Genomic DNA, 18,840 nt, shown 5'->3' with positions numbered 1-18,840 from the left:
TTGTGTCAATGTGAAGTGGTATGGAAAGTATAGCAAATATGGTGTAGGGTGTGGAAGGTAAATATAGTTTTTCCAATGAATGCTAGAGGATTGCTAGAGGTATGGTATAATCATATCATCAGGAAAAATATTAGACAGATTTGGCAATTGGTTTTTTTTTTTGGAATAATATGGAAAATATGGATATGCAGAAACAAATCAAGGTTTAATGGTACTTCTCTTTCGGTGGACCAAATTTTCAATTTGTTTTGTTGCAGATAGGAGTGTGGACGAATAATTTATGGCCGATACTGATTCCTGTTGTTCAAGATTTCGTTCGCAGCCCAGAGTCCGTTATTCTTGGTGAACGTAGGTAGAAAACTAAGTTGATGCTTTGAGTTTTGTTGTATGTTTAATGCAAGATTTGTTGCAATGTTTTATTGGTAATGTTTTGTTGTATTTTAGTGTACAGTCTGTTTTCAGTACCAGGTTTTTGCTTTCATTTTCCATAGGCTAGTCACTTGAGGATAGGTGGCTTTCTGTATCAGTCCATCTATGGTTTTGTTTTAGGGAATATGATGGTTATGTAAGAATAATTATCCAATGGTGTATTTTTCTTCTTACTACCTCAAGGTACACTCTTTTTCCTCCATTTATGTTTAGTGAGGTTTTTTTAATGATGTTCTTGAGATGGTGTACTTTGTTAATGATTCAATACAAAGTACCTTCTTTCAAAAATAAAATAAAATAAAAGTTTGAGGGTTTCAAATACTATTAAGTAAAAAATTGTTGTTAGAAGTATTTGAATCCATGTAAACTAAGTTAAAATTTTAGACCTCGTGTTTTTCTATTTTCAAAATAATTTTAATGAAAATATTGGAAATATTTTTTTTATGTTTTTATATTTTCACTCATTTTTATTTTTCAGAAATCATATCATAATTTTACAATCAAACAGGATTTATTCAAAAAAAAAATTCTCTTAAAAAATGAAAATAACTTAAATTTGTTAGAACCAAACCAACATTTACATAATTTTGTGTAATTGTTTTTACATAATATAACTCTGACCAGGCAAAGTTAATCCGACTCCGAGCTATGACTGTTGGAGCCCAATTTGCAGCGCCGGTTAATTTCTACTCTGTATACAGACGGCTAAAAGCTATTTGTGAAAGGCGTACGCATCCATCTCAAAGTAAAGCTAAGGGTGACTGTTTTCTAATAGAAGTCATCATGAGCGTTTATTGAAATCAAAATCTAAATATAACTAATGCTAGATTAGATGATCAATTTAAAAAAGAAATGATTTGAGGCACATTCATGGCAGGCTTAAGGAGTGGGGATGACTAATCGTTCTATTACTTAATACAGTATATGGGTTGGCAAAGGGCTGGATCAAACTCGTAGTTCCTTGTAACTGTGCATTAAGCAACTGTTTGGTCATATAGTAACCTTTTCTCCACTAATTCTTTAAGCCATCCTTCCTGGGCTTCAAGAATACTTTAATAGCATGACAGGGAAGGGATGATCCCTGAATCGTTAAAACCGAATATAATACAAATTTCAGATCAAGAGATGTGAAAGGGTTGGGTCCTCCATGATTTAGCAAATCCCACCTGCGTATATCAAACAATATAAAAAATGACCAAAAATATCAATTTCATATATAAAAACAGAAAAAGTAGTTGATGTTATCCTTTCCAGAGTCAATAAAACGTGCTTCGTATTCGGAACCCCCAATAATTTGTCAATCTGTCACTAATTGAAGTGGCAACTCCATGTTATATTGGTGTTTATACATTATAGGGTAAACTATGTTTTTTCAGCATTAAACTTTAAACATCATATACAACCCCAGTCTAAAAGCTTTTACAATCCGTGTTGCCTGCTGTTTTGACCCATTGGTTGCAGTTTCACGACGGCATTGAGGGGAGAAACCATTAGTTTTTGGCGAATGCCGAGACATCTGTGGCTATTTCTCTGGTTACGCGACACATCATTAGGCGTCCGGCACACTATTCAACGCGTCCCTCATTTTTTTTAACCCTACTTTTGGAATTGCCTTCTCAATCTCAACTCGCCCAGCTATTCATATAATAATGTTATAAGTTGGAGTGTTCAAATCTAATCCGATCTAAAAAAATAACTGAAAATTGATCTAAAAAATCGATAACCGAAAAAAACCAAAATCGATTTAGTGTGTTTGATTTTTTTTTACAAAACCAATTGGTTCGGTTCGATTTCAGTTTTGGAAATCCGGAATCGATCCAAACCGAATCGAACCGATATCTATTAAAATGAAATTTTTCCATATTTTTTGTCTATAGAATCTGAAAAATATAAAAATTATGAAACACTTTTAGGATTTCGTTGTAGCCTATTTGGTTAGGATTCTCAACGCTCACCCGAGAGACCTGGGATTAAGTCCCGGCAATGGATTTTTTTTAATAAGTATTGATGATAGTATGCAGCAACATTGGAATCAGCCATGCTTGTATGGTTGTGGAGAGGGAAGCTTGATTGAATGATTCATTGAACACGCTAGCCGTTCTAAAAACCTCGTTACTTTTTCAATTTTCATCTAATTTACTACCTCTTCAAGACAGGGAAAACTAAAGCCATTTATAAGCAGAGGCAGAGGAAAAGAAGAATTGGAGAGTTCACTGAATTGTATTAATCGACAAACTGGCCTATGTAAACATTTTATTTCTAAACATTTTAATGGAAATATGATTCTCAAGTATTGTGTTTTTTCCTGCACATTGTTTTTTCATCAAGATTTTTTTTAAAAACATCCAAACCGATCAAAACCGAATCAAATCGCACTTAATTGTATCGGATCGGATCGGTGATTTTTTTTAGAAACATCCAAACCGCAAACATTTATACTTTCGGATCGGATGAATTTTTAATCAAAAACCGATCTAAACCGACCGCGAACACCCCTAGTTATAAGATGAATCATACCATATAATACAATTAGAAAATGTTCCCACTCTTCCAATTAATTGGGACCATTTTTTATTTGCTACTATTATTCTACTTGCTTTACAAAACCGCAATATTTTCTATAATTATTTAATATATTAAAATCATATACTTTTAATCTCACAAACATAGTACAACATATATTTTTAATTGAAACTTTGAAATTAAAATTAATAAAATTGAACTAAAAAGTTAAAAAAAATCACCTAGTATTAAAGAATATTTTTTATGGGTAAACTACATATTTAGTGCTTAAACAATCAGTTTTAATCTATTTTAATGTTTAATTTTTTTTAAATTACCCCTAACATTTAATTTTTTTTTAATTTTAATACCTGTTAAAATTTAATATTATTTTATTTAAAAAATTAAAAAAAATTAGATATTAAAATAGATTAAAATTGATAATTTAAATACTAAACCTATTAAAATTTTAATAACGAAATATTAAAATAAAATAAAATAAAAATCAAACATTAAATATGATTGAAGAGAGAATTTAATACACTCAACCCTTGTTTATTTTATTTTGGATGAAAAATGGTAATCATCATTTAAACACTAATAATAAATAAATAAGTGAGGAGGTAAGAAAAAAGATGCGAGTTTGTTGACTTTGTTGCATGCCCATGTGAACATGGATAGATATTAAAACAAAGCCGCTTTGCCCATACCATTTCTCTTTATTCCCGACGCTTCACAGTCTCTCTCTCTCTCTCTCTTCCATGACAAATTAAGCAACAAATACAAAAGAGATTCGGAAAGTTGTCCAAAGCCTCTTCCCTTTTCTCTGTAAGTTCTTTACTTCATCTTTCGCACTAATCTTCTTCTTCTTCTTCTGCTACTGCCTACTACTACTACTATTTTTAAAAAAAAAAACAAATCAATTACCGAATCGGGATAGTTTTCTGGGTTCTGGAAATTGAGATCGGCCTTTAGGTTATCACATGTCTACCAGCGTACTACTCAAATGATTTTAGAGATTTGTCACATCCTCTTCATGATATTTATGATGTAGAAATCTATCAGATGTTCTGTTCTTCTATTATTCCTATCGAATTATTTGATTAACCGCATCAAATCAACGCTTTTTGAGTGATACCATTTCTATCCCATTTTGGTTTCTTCTGGTTATCCATATCCGTCCCAAAAACTTGTCCTTATCTTGCTTCCATTTTTTTTGTATTTTTGCGAGTAAATTAGTCTTAGAATGACGGAATGCATCGAAACACAGCTGGATGTCTTCTTCTCAAAGTTGCACAAACAATTGAATTACTAATAGTCTTAATTTTTCCTTTGAAATCAGAGTACAACTCAACTGACGCTAATAATGCGCGTGCTCTCTCACCTTCTCATGCTATAGCTGGAGTCCATGCCCCATTTGATACTTATGGAATGGAACAAATCAATTGAATCATTCATTTTATCAGCTATATACATGTGCAAATACTAAAACTCTACTGGTAGTGTAATAATGTTTAAGTATTGTAACCCTATACTTTTATTTACAAGTACTAATTTTGTTGTTATGTAGGTTGGATACTGATTTGCACTGTTTCTCTGAACCCAGGTTTTTTTTATACCCGATACTGATCGGTGATCAGCATACTTCTAGCCAGCTTCCAAGATGGCAAATTCTTCAGTACGAAATTAATCTGTTCCTTTTCCTAAACATACTTCTTTCGTTAGCTTACTTAACTATATCTACAGCTATACATGTCTAGGTTCCTTTTATCTTTTACCCTTTGTATGATAGCAAGCTTTTATCATTAGCATTTTCCACTTCTGAATTTTCTTATTACAATATGTATGTAATATCCTCTACTTCTAGCCTAATAATCCAAGCTCAATTTCAACATCTACTTATTCATGTTATGATTATAGTCAAGATAACAACATAAGCTATGTAGTGGGAATCATTAATACAAAATGTTCTTGCATTCTGATGCCACCAATTAATTCTTTATTCATAAAAAATATGCTAGTCTATTGCTAAAGCAGCACTTTTCCTATTCAGAGAGATTTTCTTAATTTTGTTCAAATAACTTTTGAAAAATATCATTATCGATTGTGCAGTGAAGATGTTATATGTTTCTTAATTTTGTTTTTTCCCCTCTCATTTTAGGGTCATTTAACTAAAAGTATGAAGAGACTTGAATCCAGAAAGTCACATTCATGGTGGTGGGATAGCCACATCAGCCCCAAGAATTCAAGGTGGCTAGCAGAAAATGTTGAGGGTAAGTTCTAAGGAAGGTGCTGCTATAATCCAACCCCCCCCCCCAAACAACACCCACACCAAATTTCCTTTCCAGAATTCAGGCAACTAATCAATTTGAGTTGAAGCTAAGTAGTCAATACCATAGCGGTGGGTGTTCTGTTTCTTCTCCAGTACTGGCACTTGGTACCAGTGTGTTTTCTGTATACCATTTCAGGTTTATCGTTATTTTTTAAAGCATATATATATATATCATATAGAATACAAATATACCTCAATTACATACCTATAAATATATTTATATTAAAATATTAGTCTTAAAATTATTAAATAAGTTAATGCAAAAAATAAAAAAGAGTTAAGATATAAAGAATTAGAAGTTGGTTTAAAATATTAAAACCTTTTACCAACCGGTATCGACTGAAATTTTAACCAGAATGGTACTTGAATTACTTGGTACTGGTTTAAGATCGGTACTGTTACAGCATTGACTTTTATGGGTGGATGACCATAAGATTATAGCAAATACTTCCAAGTTCCAACATGCCTTTTCTTGTGTCCTTTGTCACAACTGAAATATCATAGGCGATTTAAATCTTAATTCTTTCCTGTGTTCGCCGAGTGGTCTTTTCATTTCTTGTATGCATGTCAAAGGTAAATGTTGTAGGTGTTTTACATCTTCTTGAGCTGAACAGTTTGTTACAATGTTTAGATGCTTAATCTATCTTTTGGGTGAAGCAAAGACATGTTTAGGTTCTTAAAGAAGCAAAAGTTACTAAATGAGAAAGCAGGGTAGCATACTATTAATCGTTTCCGCTGTTATCATGGTTCTGGTGCTTTTCTCTTCTGCATCTTATAGAGAATTTTGTTTCTGAAATCAATAAAATTCTGGAAATGTCAAACAAGAAAATAACATTAAGATTGTTGACTACAGAAATGGATCGTAGCGTCAAGCAGATGCTGAAGCTGATTGAAGATGATGGAGATTCATTTGCAAAAAAGGCTGAGATGTATTATCAGAGGAGGCCAGAACTTGTGTCTCACGTTGAGGAGTTCTACCGCATGCATCGCTCTTTGGCAGAGCGTTATGACCACTTGACAGGAGAATTGAGGAGGAATATTCCATCTGACCTCCAATCTCAGGGTTCTGACATTTCTGATATTACTTCTGATCCACCCTCGAATTGGCCAGCTTCAGACCAAAGGCTGAGTCGTCGTAAATCTGGCCCACGAGCTGCTGGTTTTAGTGTCTTCCTTGGTTCTGGTGGGAGTGATGTGTACCAGAAAGAAGAGGACGAGTTATCTACTCGAACAGATTCTGAAACAGAATCTGATGCTTCCTCAGTCAATAATTACTCAGTTTTATCAGGGAATGGGAGTGATCAAGGGTTGAACAGGAAAATGGTCGAGTTGGAGATTGAGCTCCATGAAGTGAAACAGAAGCTACGGATGCTAGAGGAAGAAAATACAGATGGCTCGGTAAGAGGGACAAAAAATAATAATTCTGAACTTCTTGCTAGAATTAGGGAGTATGAGGACAAACTTGAAATTGCTAACAGAAAAATACAGCTCACTGAAGAAAAAGTCACCCGGTTGAGGATCGAGCTCCAAAAATATAAACCACTAGAGGCAGCTGACTCGGATTCATCTGAAGAAGGAAGTGTCAAGATGCACAAGACAGAGCAGATTGAGGTAAATCAGGCTTTAATGGATCTTGAAAGTAAGAATGGTATATCTGAGAAAGATAATAAACATGCAGATGGCAAGATGCAAGAACTTGTGGAAGAATTAACCATTACTAAAGAAGTGCTCCAGGGTTCTGAGAAAGAAATTGCTAGTTTGAAGCTGGAGAAGAAGCAGTCTTATGAAAAAATTCAAAAGCTGCAGGGTCAGCTTGATACGGCTCAAAGGGAGATAGTCACATGGAAATCCAAACTGAATACAGAGAAAAGAGAGGTTTCCAAGCTGCAGGATAGAATTGCAATGTTAAAGAATAGTTTATCAGACAGGGATCATGAGATCCGGGATTTGAAGATAGCTGTATCTGATGCCGAGCAGAAGATTTTCCCCGAAAAGGCTCATATCAAAGCTGAAATATCAAAATTGTTGGAGGGACGAATTTGTTTGGAAGAACAGCTCAGGGATTGGGAAGCACGTGGCCGGTCCTTGGAGGAGGACATCAGAAAAGCTGTGAATGATAAAAGAGAATCAGAGGAGACGCTTCGTGGTGAAATTGAGCATTTAAGACTGGAGATTGCTGAGAGAAGCGATTGCATTAAAGTTTTGAATGAAAACCTTGAGACTTTAAAAGCTGAGAGGGATGTGCTTGAGAATAATATTGTATCACTCAGAGCAGAGATTAGTTCTAGGGATAATCAGATTGTTGAAATGGACAAGCATCTCCAAGAATTAAATGTGGAACATGGGGAGCTAATTGCTAGCGCTGAAGGAGCAAATAAATTGGTGGAGGAACTGGAATCAAAAGCCAAGGAACTAGAGGATGTGATTGAGAGGCAAAGAATCAAGATACTGGAGGGAGCAGAAGAGAAAAGAGAAGTTATAAGGCAGCTTTGCTTCTCCCTTGAGCATTACCAGGATAGGTATCATTGGCTTCGGCAAGCATTTATGGGCCAAAAGAGAGTAACAGTTTTGACAACATGAATATGCAATGCTACAGAGCACCATTTCGTTTTACTTAGTTCAATTATTTTGTTTTGAGTGAAGTATCTAGATTATCGCACATGTCCCTGAAGGTGCCTTTGTCATCTCCTGCGTGTTTAATGATAGTACAGTAAACAGAAGTTCCATTTTAGATGGAATATCACAGGTTTGCTCACAATGCTAGCGCCAAGAAGATGCTCGGAATGTCGGATCCGGTTGCATTTAAAATATGGCAGTTCTGCATTGTAACTTTCCGCTTTGTAGACTCCTTGGTCAAATCAAGCGGCTCCTTGCTTACCATGCTCGCACGTACCCGTGGCTTCATTGAGGAATAAGTCATTCCCTTTTGTGTGATTTAAGCTTTGGTAGTCCTTGCTCTCACTTCTGTCCTGTTTGCCCGTAACTCTCTTGACGGGAGTTGTCTTGTGGTGTTTAGCCACTTTTCTATACCGAGTTTAATCGGTTTATTTATTTTTGTATTGTTTTATGTACTGAATCAAAATAATTAGTTGATATAATATATAGACATTAATGTAGTACTGCATCCGCCCTATCTTCGCATATAATAATCACATACATTGTAGTTCTCCCACCCTCCACAAGGTTCAGCTTAATCGTCCGTTTATTTCTACAGTACGTAATCAGGTAATAATCTATACGAGTAAATATGTATATCATCATTCATCGGTTTGGGTTCAACACAGTTCTTGTTGTCTCCTATTTAACCAAACGTTCAACTATTTTTTTGGTCACTCAATTTTACCCATATTTTTGTTTTGATCACTCAACTTTAAAATTGCTCAGTTTCATCACTAAACTTTTAAATTTCATTTGTTTGGCGACAATCGGATTAAGATTCAACTGGTATTTAAGGTTTTTATGATTTGATTAATAAGTGCTTATAACGAAATAATTATTTCATTATGTTTTTAAAAGAAATCAGTCACTTTCATTGAATTAGAGAAATTATATACTGTAGTTGTAGGATAAATAACTTGTTACCAAGCCAATCAGTTGACATAAATCCCGAGTTTCATCATTATACAACTCTTATTTTCCTTTAAAAAGATTATATATTAGTTATGTTCTTTTCTATAAACCCAAAGGAGTGGAATGGGTCTTTGTACCCAGTATATATGCGTGTATTTATATCCATGGTTATATAGATTTAGGAGTTGAATATTACGATCACCATATTCTGAGTTTGGAATACCGTAAATTCTCTGAAGAGATGTCCTCGACTGCAAGGAGGAGGCTTCAACTAGCATCTATCAAGGCTTCCCCTGAACTCTGAAGTTAAAGCGTTGGCCCCTCCTGTCTCATCAGTTACATCATGTGATATACTTTTTGGTACAAGTGTGGGTCGTTCGATCCTATAATTCTCATCTTGTGGACCCTCCACCTGGCACATTTAGGCTACAACTGCTTTGGGATTTTGCCAACATCACGATTTCTACATGTAAAAATAAACAAAGAAAACACAGTACTACACGAGACAGACACACGAGCTTGAAGTTGGCCAACCGGTAACTCCTTTTTTTATTTTATTTAAAAAAGGGTTATGTTGGAGTGTCATTGTCTCAAAGCAATTTTTATTTGCTTACTCAATCCTCTTTAGTTCAGCCTTAGCTATTGGAATTAGCTCAGACTCGTACCTCTCTCTCAACCAACTCCACCTTTCCTAATTTTCTTTTTCAATTTTTGGTGCAGAGACTTCATTTTCTGACTATGAAAAGATTTTTATCTTCAAAAAGGTTAGTGGTGAACAATGTGGTTAGAGATAGACGGTGAATAATGTGGTTAAAGGGGAGATAGAGTGGGAGCTTAGACCTGGTGGTATGCTCGTTCAGAAGAGGAACATGGGGGCTGCTTCCTCTGCTCCTATGATCAAGATCAAAGTTTCCTATGGTTCTTACCACCATGATATAGCTCTGCCTGCTCAATCCACTTTTGGTAACCATTTCTCTATATTTTTCTGTCTCATGCCTGTCTTCCTTGAAATTCTGCCCAAGGTTAGCATAGTGGTTTTTGTTTTGAAAAGAGTAGTTTGCATGGTACTTTTTATTCTTTTAGCAACTTTTGATTTTCGTATTCAGTATTTGATTAAAATGGTATGTTAACTTGAGGAAATTTTGATTGTTTATTTTTGTTTCCGTACATAGCTTGTTGGCCTTGACATTTGCACAAAGTTACTGCTTCGCCATCATGTTCGTGTTATACAACAGGGTACTAGATTATGGGTTCATGAGGGTGTTTGGTTGTCGTTGCTTCCTTTATTTACGACCCTATCAGAATCACAAATTAAGCTATAGATATCAGCCATGCACTTTTCTTGGATATAATCCTCAACACAAAGAATATCAATGCATGGCGCCAGATGGAAGAGTTTATATTTCCAGGCATGTTGTTTTTTATGAAACTTGTTTTTCTTTCGCAGGTGAATGCAAGTGAGACACACTTGTTCGAGACATTGAACAAGGATCTGATAAAGTTCTTCTTCAGTTTCTTGTTGTTGATGTGCAGGAGAAGTATGCATGGAGTCGACCACAATGCACAAAAATCAAGACGAGTTGGCGGTTGGTCCATATGATACTAATGTAACTGTTTCTCCATAAAATAGTATGGGAGATTGTGCCACTCCCTTGTCTCCTATGCCCAGTAAGCAACAGAATCCTATATCTAGTTAGAAACAAAACCCTATGCCTAGTTTTAGCCACAATTCAGGTAACAGAAGTGTTGACTCTCAATCAGTGGATTATGGTTCAAAAATTAGAGGACAAAATGAGATGGCTGTTGAGGATAGTCATGTGACTGAAGCAGTTTAAAGTCTTGCGGCTCAGAGTGTTCAAGAGGTGATAGACCCACTGACTACAGTTCCCATGACTGGATTTCCTATGCTTAATAGGATCAAACATGGGATTTTCAAACCAAAATTATATTTGTTGATTCATAAAGATGTTGAGAAGGAACCAGATACAGTACACGAGGCACTTCAATCTCCTCATTACAAAGTCGTTCATGTTGAGTATGAAATCTTGGAAAGAAATAATACTTAGACATTAGTTCCCTTGCCCAAAGGACGATTAGCTGTAGGTTGTAAGTGGTTGTTCAGAGTTAAAAGAAATGCTAATGGAACTATTGAGAGATACAACAACCCCAAGTATTCGAGAAACAGGTATTGGAAGATTATATGCTTGTTTGTAAGCTGCAAAAGTCTTTGTATGGGCTTCGGAGAGCACCACGAAATTGATTTTAAGGTTAAGAAGCTATGTTCTTGACATAGGTTTTAAGAGCTCACCAGTAGACAACTCTTTTTTTGTCAAGAACAAAGGTGGAAAGATGACATATATCTTAGTACATGTAGATAATATTATCGTCACTGGATATTAGAGTAACTACTTGTTACACGTGTGTAACATCCTCTATACCGGGTTAGTGATCAAATTGTGAAATTATAAAATTCAATGACCAAAGTAGATAAATTGAATAGTTGAAAGATTTAATGGGAATGTTTTGTGTAGGATCAATTAACAAAGAAGGAGGAACTAAAGGGGTAAAGGAGTCTTTTAATAGGGGAAATAATTAAATATTAGATGAGGATATTTAAATCCACGTGGAAGGCAAATGAAGAGAACAAAAGTTTCCAGATTTCTCTTCTTCTTCACTTCTTCTTCTCCATCGAGAGACCAAGCTAAAGGTGAGTTTTATTGTTGATTAAATTCTTGATGAATTTAACGTTTCTTATTGATCCTTAGTTGATAACTAAGCTTAAGGAAAGCTTAGATTATCTTAAAACCATAAGATGCGGAGAATATGAAGAATCAAAGAAAGGAAGTAGAAAAGTGAAATCTTGGATTAGAGTTCCTAATAAGAATTAGAAGTGGAATTTGACTTGTCATAAAGTTATCTAAGAAGTATGAGGTGTTAGAATTCAAATTAGAACATGTTGGAATTTGAGTTAGATTCTTAAATTCTACATGGAGAATTGGATTTTTAAGTTTCAAAAGTATGGAATGGATAATAATTAGTTTAAGTAAGAGTATGCAAGTTAAGGATATATAAAGAGGGGAAATATAAAGTGTTAAGTAGACTAAGAAGAGATTTTCGTGCTAAAATGACAATTCTGAGCAATGTGCATCGATGCACATTCATTGTGCACCGATGCATCGATGATAAATCCCAGAAATTGTTTAAGGTGCATCGATGCACATGCAGTGCATCGATGCATTAATTTAAAAAGAAAACATCGAATAGGATTTATGCATCGATGCATAAGGAGTGCATCGATGCATAAAGAGTGCATCGATGCATCCCCATTAAATACAAACATCGAATAGGATTTATGCATCGATGCATAGTGTAGTGCATCGATGCATACCTCCATTAAAAGATGAAAATGGCTTTTCTTTTAGCCTAAGAAATGATAGTTTAGAATATATTAATTAGTATACTGATAAGTATCAATGAATTACTATGTAGATATCGAGCCTAAACGAGTTCCGGAACCATCAACAAGTAGGATCAATCGAGGGAAAGACAAAGAAATCTAGGTGAGTGCATATGCATAGCATGAATATGTATTTTATTCAGTTCTAGACTTGTGATAAGTATAGATTCAATATTTTGATACATGATAGTATTTCATATTATGATATATGACATGAATCCATACCATATGCATTATGGGACATGAATATGCAAGAAAAAGTTATATGAGTTATGTGATAAAGGTATGAAAATAATATGTCTACGTGATACAAATAAGATAAATTGTGAAAGCCCATGTTATGTAAATGAGAACTATAGGTATAGTTGGCATGCCAAGGGTAGAGGGTCTATGTGGTCCTTCGGGACATATATGTATTCTTTGGAACATGTGTGAGGTCTGGTGAGACACATACTTGATCCTTGGCATATGCATATGATTCTTAAGGAATGATATGTTGTCCTTCGGGACATATATGTATTCTTTGGAACATGTGTGAGGTCTGGTGAGACACATACTTGATGCTTGGCATATGTATATGATTCTTAAGGAATGATATGTGGTCTTTATGGACATTATTATATGGCACTACGGTGCAATTCTACGCGGCACTCCGGTGCAATTCTACGTGGCACTTAGGTGCAATTATATGAGCTGTGGTGACAGCATAGTGCACAACCTCACAATACTCACATACCTTAGGTTCTCTGTATGGTACCATGGGCTAATGAACTTACTAAGGCGAACTTATGAATGTGAATTTGATAAGTATATGTATAAGAAACATGGTTCTGGTTATTGCATTGTTTACATACATCTTATCATTGCAACCCATCTTATTTTGGCAATTACTTTATATTTATCGATATTATTATTATATTACCTCACTAAGTCGATGACTTAGCGTGTGAGTGTTTAACACGTAGGATTCGATAAAGAAGACGATCGAGGTTAAGCAGCTGAACAACATTACTCCTGCAACTATCAGATCAGAAGCAACTTAATCAGTAGGTCATTTTGTTATGAAAATTGATGTTGACATGTAACTAAAGAGTTAAGTTGTGTATGCTCTGAATATTTTGGTAAACTTATATTACCATATGTATATTATTGTATTTTTCGTAATATAAGTTCAAATATTTTGCTATTATTTGTAATGAGTTGTGTTTTAAAAGTCAATGTAATATCTCTGACTCGTATCCGGGTTGGATACGGGTTGGGGTTGTTACATTTAATGGTATCAGAGTTATGGTTTAGCCGATTCTAGGCATAAACCAGAGTCTATAGAGTCTTTAAATAGAATACATGCAAACAAATAGTGAGAACTTCTGATCTGGTATAGTATGAGTATGCTGTTTTGCTAATAGAACAATGTGTTTATTCTTATTAGATGTCCGGATATAATAGCTCCCGAAGTGAAGCGGGAGAAGATAGGCCTGCTGAAAGCAGTAATTCACCTGCCCTGGCCAGGCAAGGTGAAGAACAGGCATCTCAAGGAGTGCCTGTACAAGATCAAGATATGTTCTTCAGAACGTTAGACGCTATTCTAACGCGTCTTCAACCTCCTGCTCCACCAACTCAAAGGATGAATGTAGCAAAAGAGTTGAGAGGTTTAGGAGCTCCCGAATTTAAGGGAGAAACCGAAGAAGGTCCGGTTGCGACAGATCTTTGGTTAAATGATTTAAAAATCATGTTGGATGGTCTCCACTGTTCTGAAGTGGAGAAGTTAGATGGAGCTGTCTCGTTGTTGAGGGGTCAGGCGAGAATATGGTGGACGAACGTCACCCTGAGGATGTCCAATGACCAATTGACTTGGTCTTTATTCTTAGATGAATTTAAAAACAAGTACATTGGAGATCAATTTATTCCACAGATGAAGCAGGAGTTTTTGAATTTGAAACAGATGAACTGCTCTGTATATGAGTATGAATATGAGTTCAACAACTTGAGTAGGTTTGCATCCGAGCTTGTGCCTACTGAAAAAGAGGCTTGTGAATGGTTTGTGGAGGGTTTGCGCCCTAGATTGAAAGAGATGCTGATAGTATTGAATTTGTCCTCGTTCCAAGAGGTGATCAATCGTGCCAAGGCTCTTGAAAGAGCTCAGAATGAGAGATTTGAGGATTTTAGAGTTTAGACATCAAAGAGAACGGGTGTTTCTTCTAGCTCAGCACCATCAAAAAGGGGAAGAGACTCAGGATTTCGATCATAAGCTAGATCAGAATCAGTTGCATCGTATGCTAGGGGAGAAAGTCAGGCAAATCCTAGACAGACGCAGTCAGTGAGATCTGGTGTTGAGAGATCTACTCCGAGTCAAGCGAGACAGTGTCAGTACTGTGGGAAAAACCATTATGAGGCTTATCGGATGGCTGCTGGGACTTGTTTTCGATGCGGAGATGCCGGACATTTTATCCGGGATTGTCCATTGATGGTTGGTGAGCCTGCACCATCTGAAAGAGTTGGTTCTTCCTCACAAAGAGGAAGAGGCAGAGGAAGGAACCCGTCTAATTCTCTGCTCAACCTGAAGTTCGGTCAACTGCACGGGTGTACCATCTAAAGACAAGTGAAGACCGTGATGACCCTGATATTATAGCAGGTACTTTTCAGCTGTACGATAAATTAGTATTGGTACTGATTGATCCGGGTTCTAATTATTCTTATATTACAAGTAAGTTAGTAAATGAATTGAGGATTCCCTTAGAAGCTACGAGTAATGAGATTATAGTAACAACTCCTTTAGGCCATAGTGCTCGGGTGAATAAAGTCTGTAAGGGGTGTCCCATAAAGGTTCAGGGAATTGAATTCCCTGCTAATCTGATAGAATTACCCTTTGACGAGTTTGAAGTGATTCTGGGAATGGATTGGTTGTTCCGTTACTATGGAGATATTAATTGCAGATTGAAAAAGGTAACCCTGAAAAGTCCATGAGGAACATAGATAAGTGTGAGCAGTGAAAAGTTTAATCCCTTAGCAAATGTAATGTCAGTAATGTCAGCTAAGAAGCTATTGCTACAAGGATGTCAAAGATTTCTTGCAAATGTGATAGATTTAAGAGTGATAGAGAAAGGGATAGAGGAGATTCCAATAGTTCAAGAATTCCCTGAAGTTTTCCTGGCTGAGTTGCCAGGATTACCTCCAGATAGAGAGGTAGAATTTCAAATTGAAGTAATGCCAGGAACCGCTCCAATTGCAATGGCACCTTATCGGATGGCTCCGAAAGAATTGCAAGAGTTAAAGAATCAATTGCAAGAGTTGTTAGGAAAGGAATTTATTCGACCAAGTGTATCACCTTGGGGAGCTCCGGTGTTACTTGTTAAGAAGAATGATGGATCAATGCATCTCTGTATTGATTATCGACAGCTTAATAAGGTGACCATCAAGAACAAGTATCCCCTTCCGCGCATTGATGACTTGTTTGATCAACTAAAAGGAGCTTCGGTATTTTCGAAGATCGATCTACGTTCGGGTTATCATCAATTGAAGATTCAGGAGAAATATATTCCGAAGACGGCTTTCAGAACGAGATATGGTCATTATGAATTCATCGTAATGCCATTCGGAGTAACGAATGCACCAGCTGCTTTCATGGATCTCATGAACATGATTTTTTAGCCCTATTTGGACCAGTTTGTTGTTGTCTTTATTGATGACATACTGGTTTACTCAAATTTCATTGAAGAGCACAGCGCACATCTGAGGCTAGTTTTGCAAATTCTCAGGGATAAAAATCTCTATGCGAAATTGTCCAAAATGTGAATTCTGACTAAACGAAGTAATTTTCTTGGGGCATGTGATCTCGGCAGTTGGGATTAGAGTGGACCCACAGAAGGTTAAAGCTATAATGGACTGGGAAGTTCCAAAGAATGTATCTGAAGTTCGGAGTTTCCTTGAACTTGCCGGTTATTATCGAAGATTCGTTAAGAATTTTTTGATGATAGTGTTGCCTTTAACAAAGATGATGAGAAAGAATGTACCGTTTGTTTGGACTTCTGAATGTCAAGAAAGTTTTGAAGCTTTAACGAGAATTCTGACAGAAACTCCGACATTGGTTCAACCGGAATCTGGCAAGAATTTTGTAGTATACAGTGACGCATCCCACAACGGGTTGGGGTGTGTATTAATGCAAGAAGGGAAGGTGGTAGCGTATGCATCGAGGCAGTTGAAACCACATGAAAAGAATTACCCCACCCATGATTTAGAAATGGCTGCTGTGGTGTTCGCTATCAAGATTTAGCATCATTATCTGTATGGAGAAAAATGTTACTTGTATACAGACCATAAAAGTTTGAAGTACCTGATGACTCAAAAAGAGTTGAATTTGAGGCAACGTAGATGGGTAGAGTTCTTAAAAGATTATGATGTGATAGAAAGGCTAACGTGGTAGCAGATGCTTTGAGTATAAAGACGTTTGCAGCTTTACGAGCTATGGACGCAAGATTATCTTTAACGGGAGACAGTGGTCTTTGTACAGAGTTAACACTTAAACCAGTATGGTTGGAACGAATAGGAGAATTGCAAAGTAAATATGAAACGTGTTTGAAAAGAATTGAGCAAGTAAGGAACAAAGAGATTAAAGACTTTGAGGTTAAGTCAGATGGAAATCTATATTGTAAAGGAAGAATTGTAATACCCGACAATGACGACTTGAATAAAGAAATATTAACAAAGGCTCATTGCAGTCCGTTAACGATGCACCCGGGTGGAACCAAGATGTATATGGATTTGAAGGATCAATTTTGGTGGCCAGGAATGAAACGAAACATCACCGAATTTGTGTCTAAGTGTTTGACATGTCAACAAGTCAAAGCTGAGCATCAAGTTTCGTCAGGATTATTACAACCGCTTGTCATTCCTCAATGGAAATGGGAAAATGTTACGATGGATTTTGTTTCGGGGTTACCCTTGACTCCAAACAAAAGAGAATCAATCTGGGTAATTATTGATCGATTAACTAAGTCAGCGCATTTTCTCCCGGTTAGAACATATTTCTATATGGAAAAATATACAGAGCTGTATATTAGAGAAGTTATTAGATTGCATGGAGTGCCTGTTTTCATAGTCTCTGATCGAGACCCTCGATTCACTTCTAGATTCTGGAAATCTTTGCATGGAGCGTTGGGGACTCGTTTAAACTTTAGTACGGCTTTTCATCCTCAGACTGACGGGCAATCAGAGAAAACTATTCAGATATTGGAAGATATGTTGAGAGCATGCGTAATGGAATTCAAAGGATCATGAGAAAAGTATTTGCCGCTGGCAGAGTTCGCTTACAACAATAGTTATAAGTCTAGTATAAAGATGGCCCCATATGAGGCATTATATGGGAGGAAATGTCGTACTCCATTAAATTGGTATGAACTCAAAGATCGAAGTGTTCTTGGTCCGGATTTAATTCAAGTTGTAGAACAAAAAGTTCGAGAAATTCAACATAACCTCAAAGTGGCCTATGATCGGCAAAAGTCCTATTCTGATCTTAAAAGAAAAGAGATTGAGTTCGAGGTTGGATATAAAGTTTTCCTTAAAGTATCTCCTTGGAAGAAAATATTACGTTTTGGTCGGAAAGGAAAGTTAAGTCCTAGATTCATTGGGCCATATGAAGTTGTTAAGAGAATAGGACCCGTGGCATATCAGTTATCTTTGCCAGCGGAAATGGAGAAGATCCATAACGTCTTCCATGTGTCCATGTTACGAAGATATAGGTCCGATCCCTCTCACATCATTGCACCAGAACAAGTAGAAGTCCAATCGGATCTAACATATGAAGAAGAACCAGTGAGAATATTGGCTTTTGAAGTAAAACAGTTAAGAAGTAAGACAGTTCCGTTGGTCAAGGTTCTTTGGTGAAATCACAAAGTAGAAGAAGCTACGTGGGAACGTGAAGAAGATATGCGACTTCAATATCCCCATCTGTTCGTATAATGAAAATTCGAGGACGGATTTTTTTAAGGGAGGGAGATTTGTAACATCCTCCATACCGGGTTAGTGATCAAATTATGAAATTATAAAATTCAATGACCAAAGTAGATAAATTGAATAGTTGAAAGATTTAATGGGAATGTTTTGTGTAGGATCAATTAACAAAGAAAGAGGAACTAAAGGGATAAATGAGTCTTTTAATAGGGGAAATAATTAAATATTAGATGAGGATATTTAAATCCACGTGGAAGGCAAATAAAGAGAACAAAAGTTTCCAGATTTCTCTTCTTATTCACTTCTTCTTCTCCGTCGAGAGACCAAGCTAAAGGTGAGTTTTATTGTTGATTAAATTCTTGATGAATTTAAGGTTTCTTTTTTATCCTTAGTTGATAACTAAGCTTAAGGAAAGCTTAGATTATCTTAAAACCATAAGATGAGGAGAATATGAAGAATCAAAGAAAGGAAGTAGAAAAGTGAAATCTTGGATTAGAGTTCCTAATAAGAATTAGAAGTGGAATTTGACTTGTCATAAATCTAACTAAGAACTATGAGGTGTTAGAATTCAAATTAGAAAATGTTGGAATTTGGGTTAGATTCT

At 36.0% G+C, this 18,840-nt stretch overlaps 1 protein-coding gene across 3 annotated transcripts; it reads left to right on the top strand.

Moving 5' to 3' along the window:
* The first annotated feature begins 3,674 nt into the window (after positions 1-3,674).
* LOC120180862 (protein NETWORKED 4A-like) lies at positions 3,675-8,379 on the top strand. Of its 3 annotated transcripts, XM_039186159.1 has the most exons (5): positions 3,675-3,759; positions 4,274-4,430; positions 4,538-4,609; positions 5,093-5,204; positions 6,117-8,379. In XM_039186159.1, the coding sequence occupies exons 3-5, from the start codon at positions 4,595-4,597 to the stop codon at positions 7,841-7,843; spliced, it is 1,854 nt and encodes a 617-aa protein (XP_039042090.1). In that variant the 5' UTR covers positions 3,675-3,759; positions 4,274-4,430; positions 4,538-4,594; the 3' UTR covers positions 7,844-8,379. The 3 variants fall into 3 exon arrangements, with proteins under 3 accessions (XP_039042090.1, XP_039042096.1, XP_039042084.1); XM_039186153.1 differs by lacking the exon at positions 3,675-3,759 and having other exon boundaries at positions 4,154-4,430; XM_039186165.1 differs by lacking the exons at positions 4,274-4,430; positions 4,538-4,609 and having other exon boundaries at positions 3,701-3,752.
* Positions 8,380-18,840: the final 10,461 nt, after the last annotated feature.

This window comes from Hibiscus syriacus, unplaced genomic scaffold (genome assembly GCF_006381635.1).
Source record: "Hibiscus syriacus cultivar Baekdansim isolate YM2019G1 unplaced genomic scaffold, ASM638163v2 tig00003715_pilon, whole genome shotgun sequence".
Lineage (NCBI taxonomy): Eukaryota > Viridiplantae > Streptophyta > Magnoliopsida > Malvales > Malvaceae > Hibiscus > Hibiscus syriacus.
This window is presented reverse-complemented; position numbering and strand designations above follow the sequence as displayed.

Bases quoted from the DNA above. Each gene is read 5' to 3' on its own strand.
- LOC120180862 (XM_039186159.1), top strand. The intron at 5,205-6,116 runs GTAAGTTCTAAG...TGTTGACTACAG, and splicing joins GCTAGCAGAAAATGTTGAGG to AAATGGATCGTAGCGTCAAG.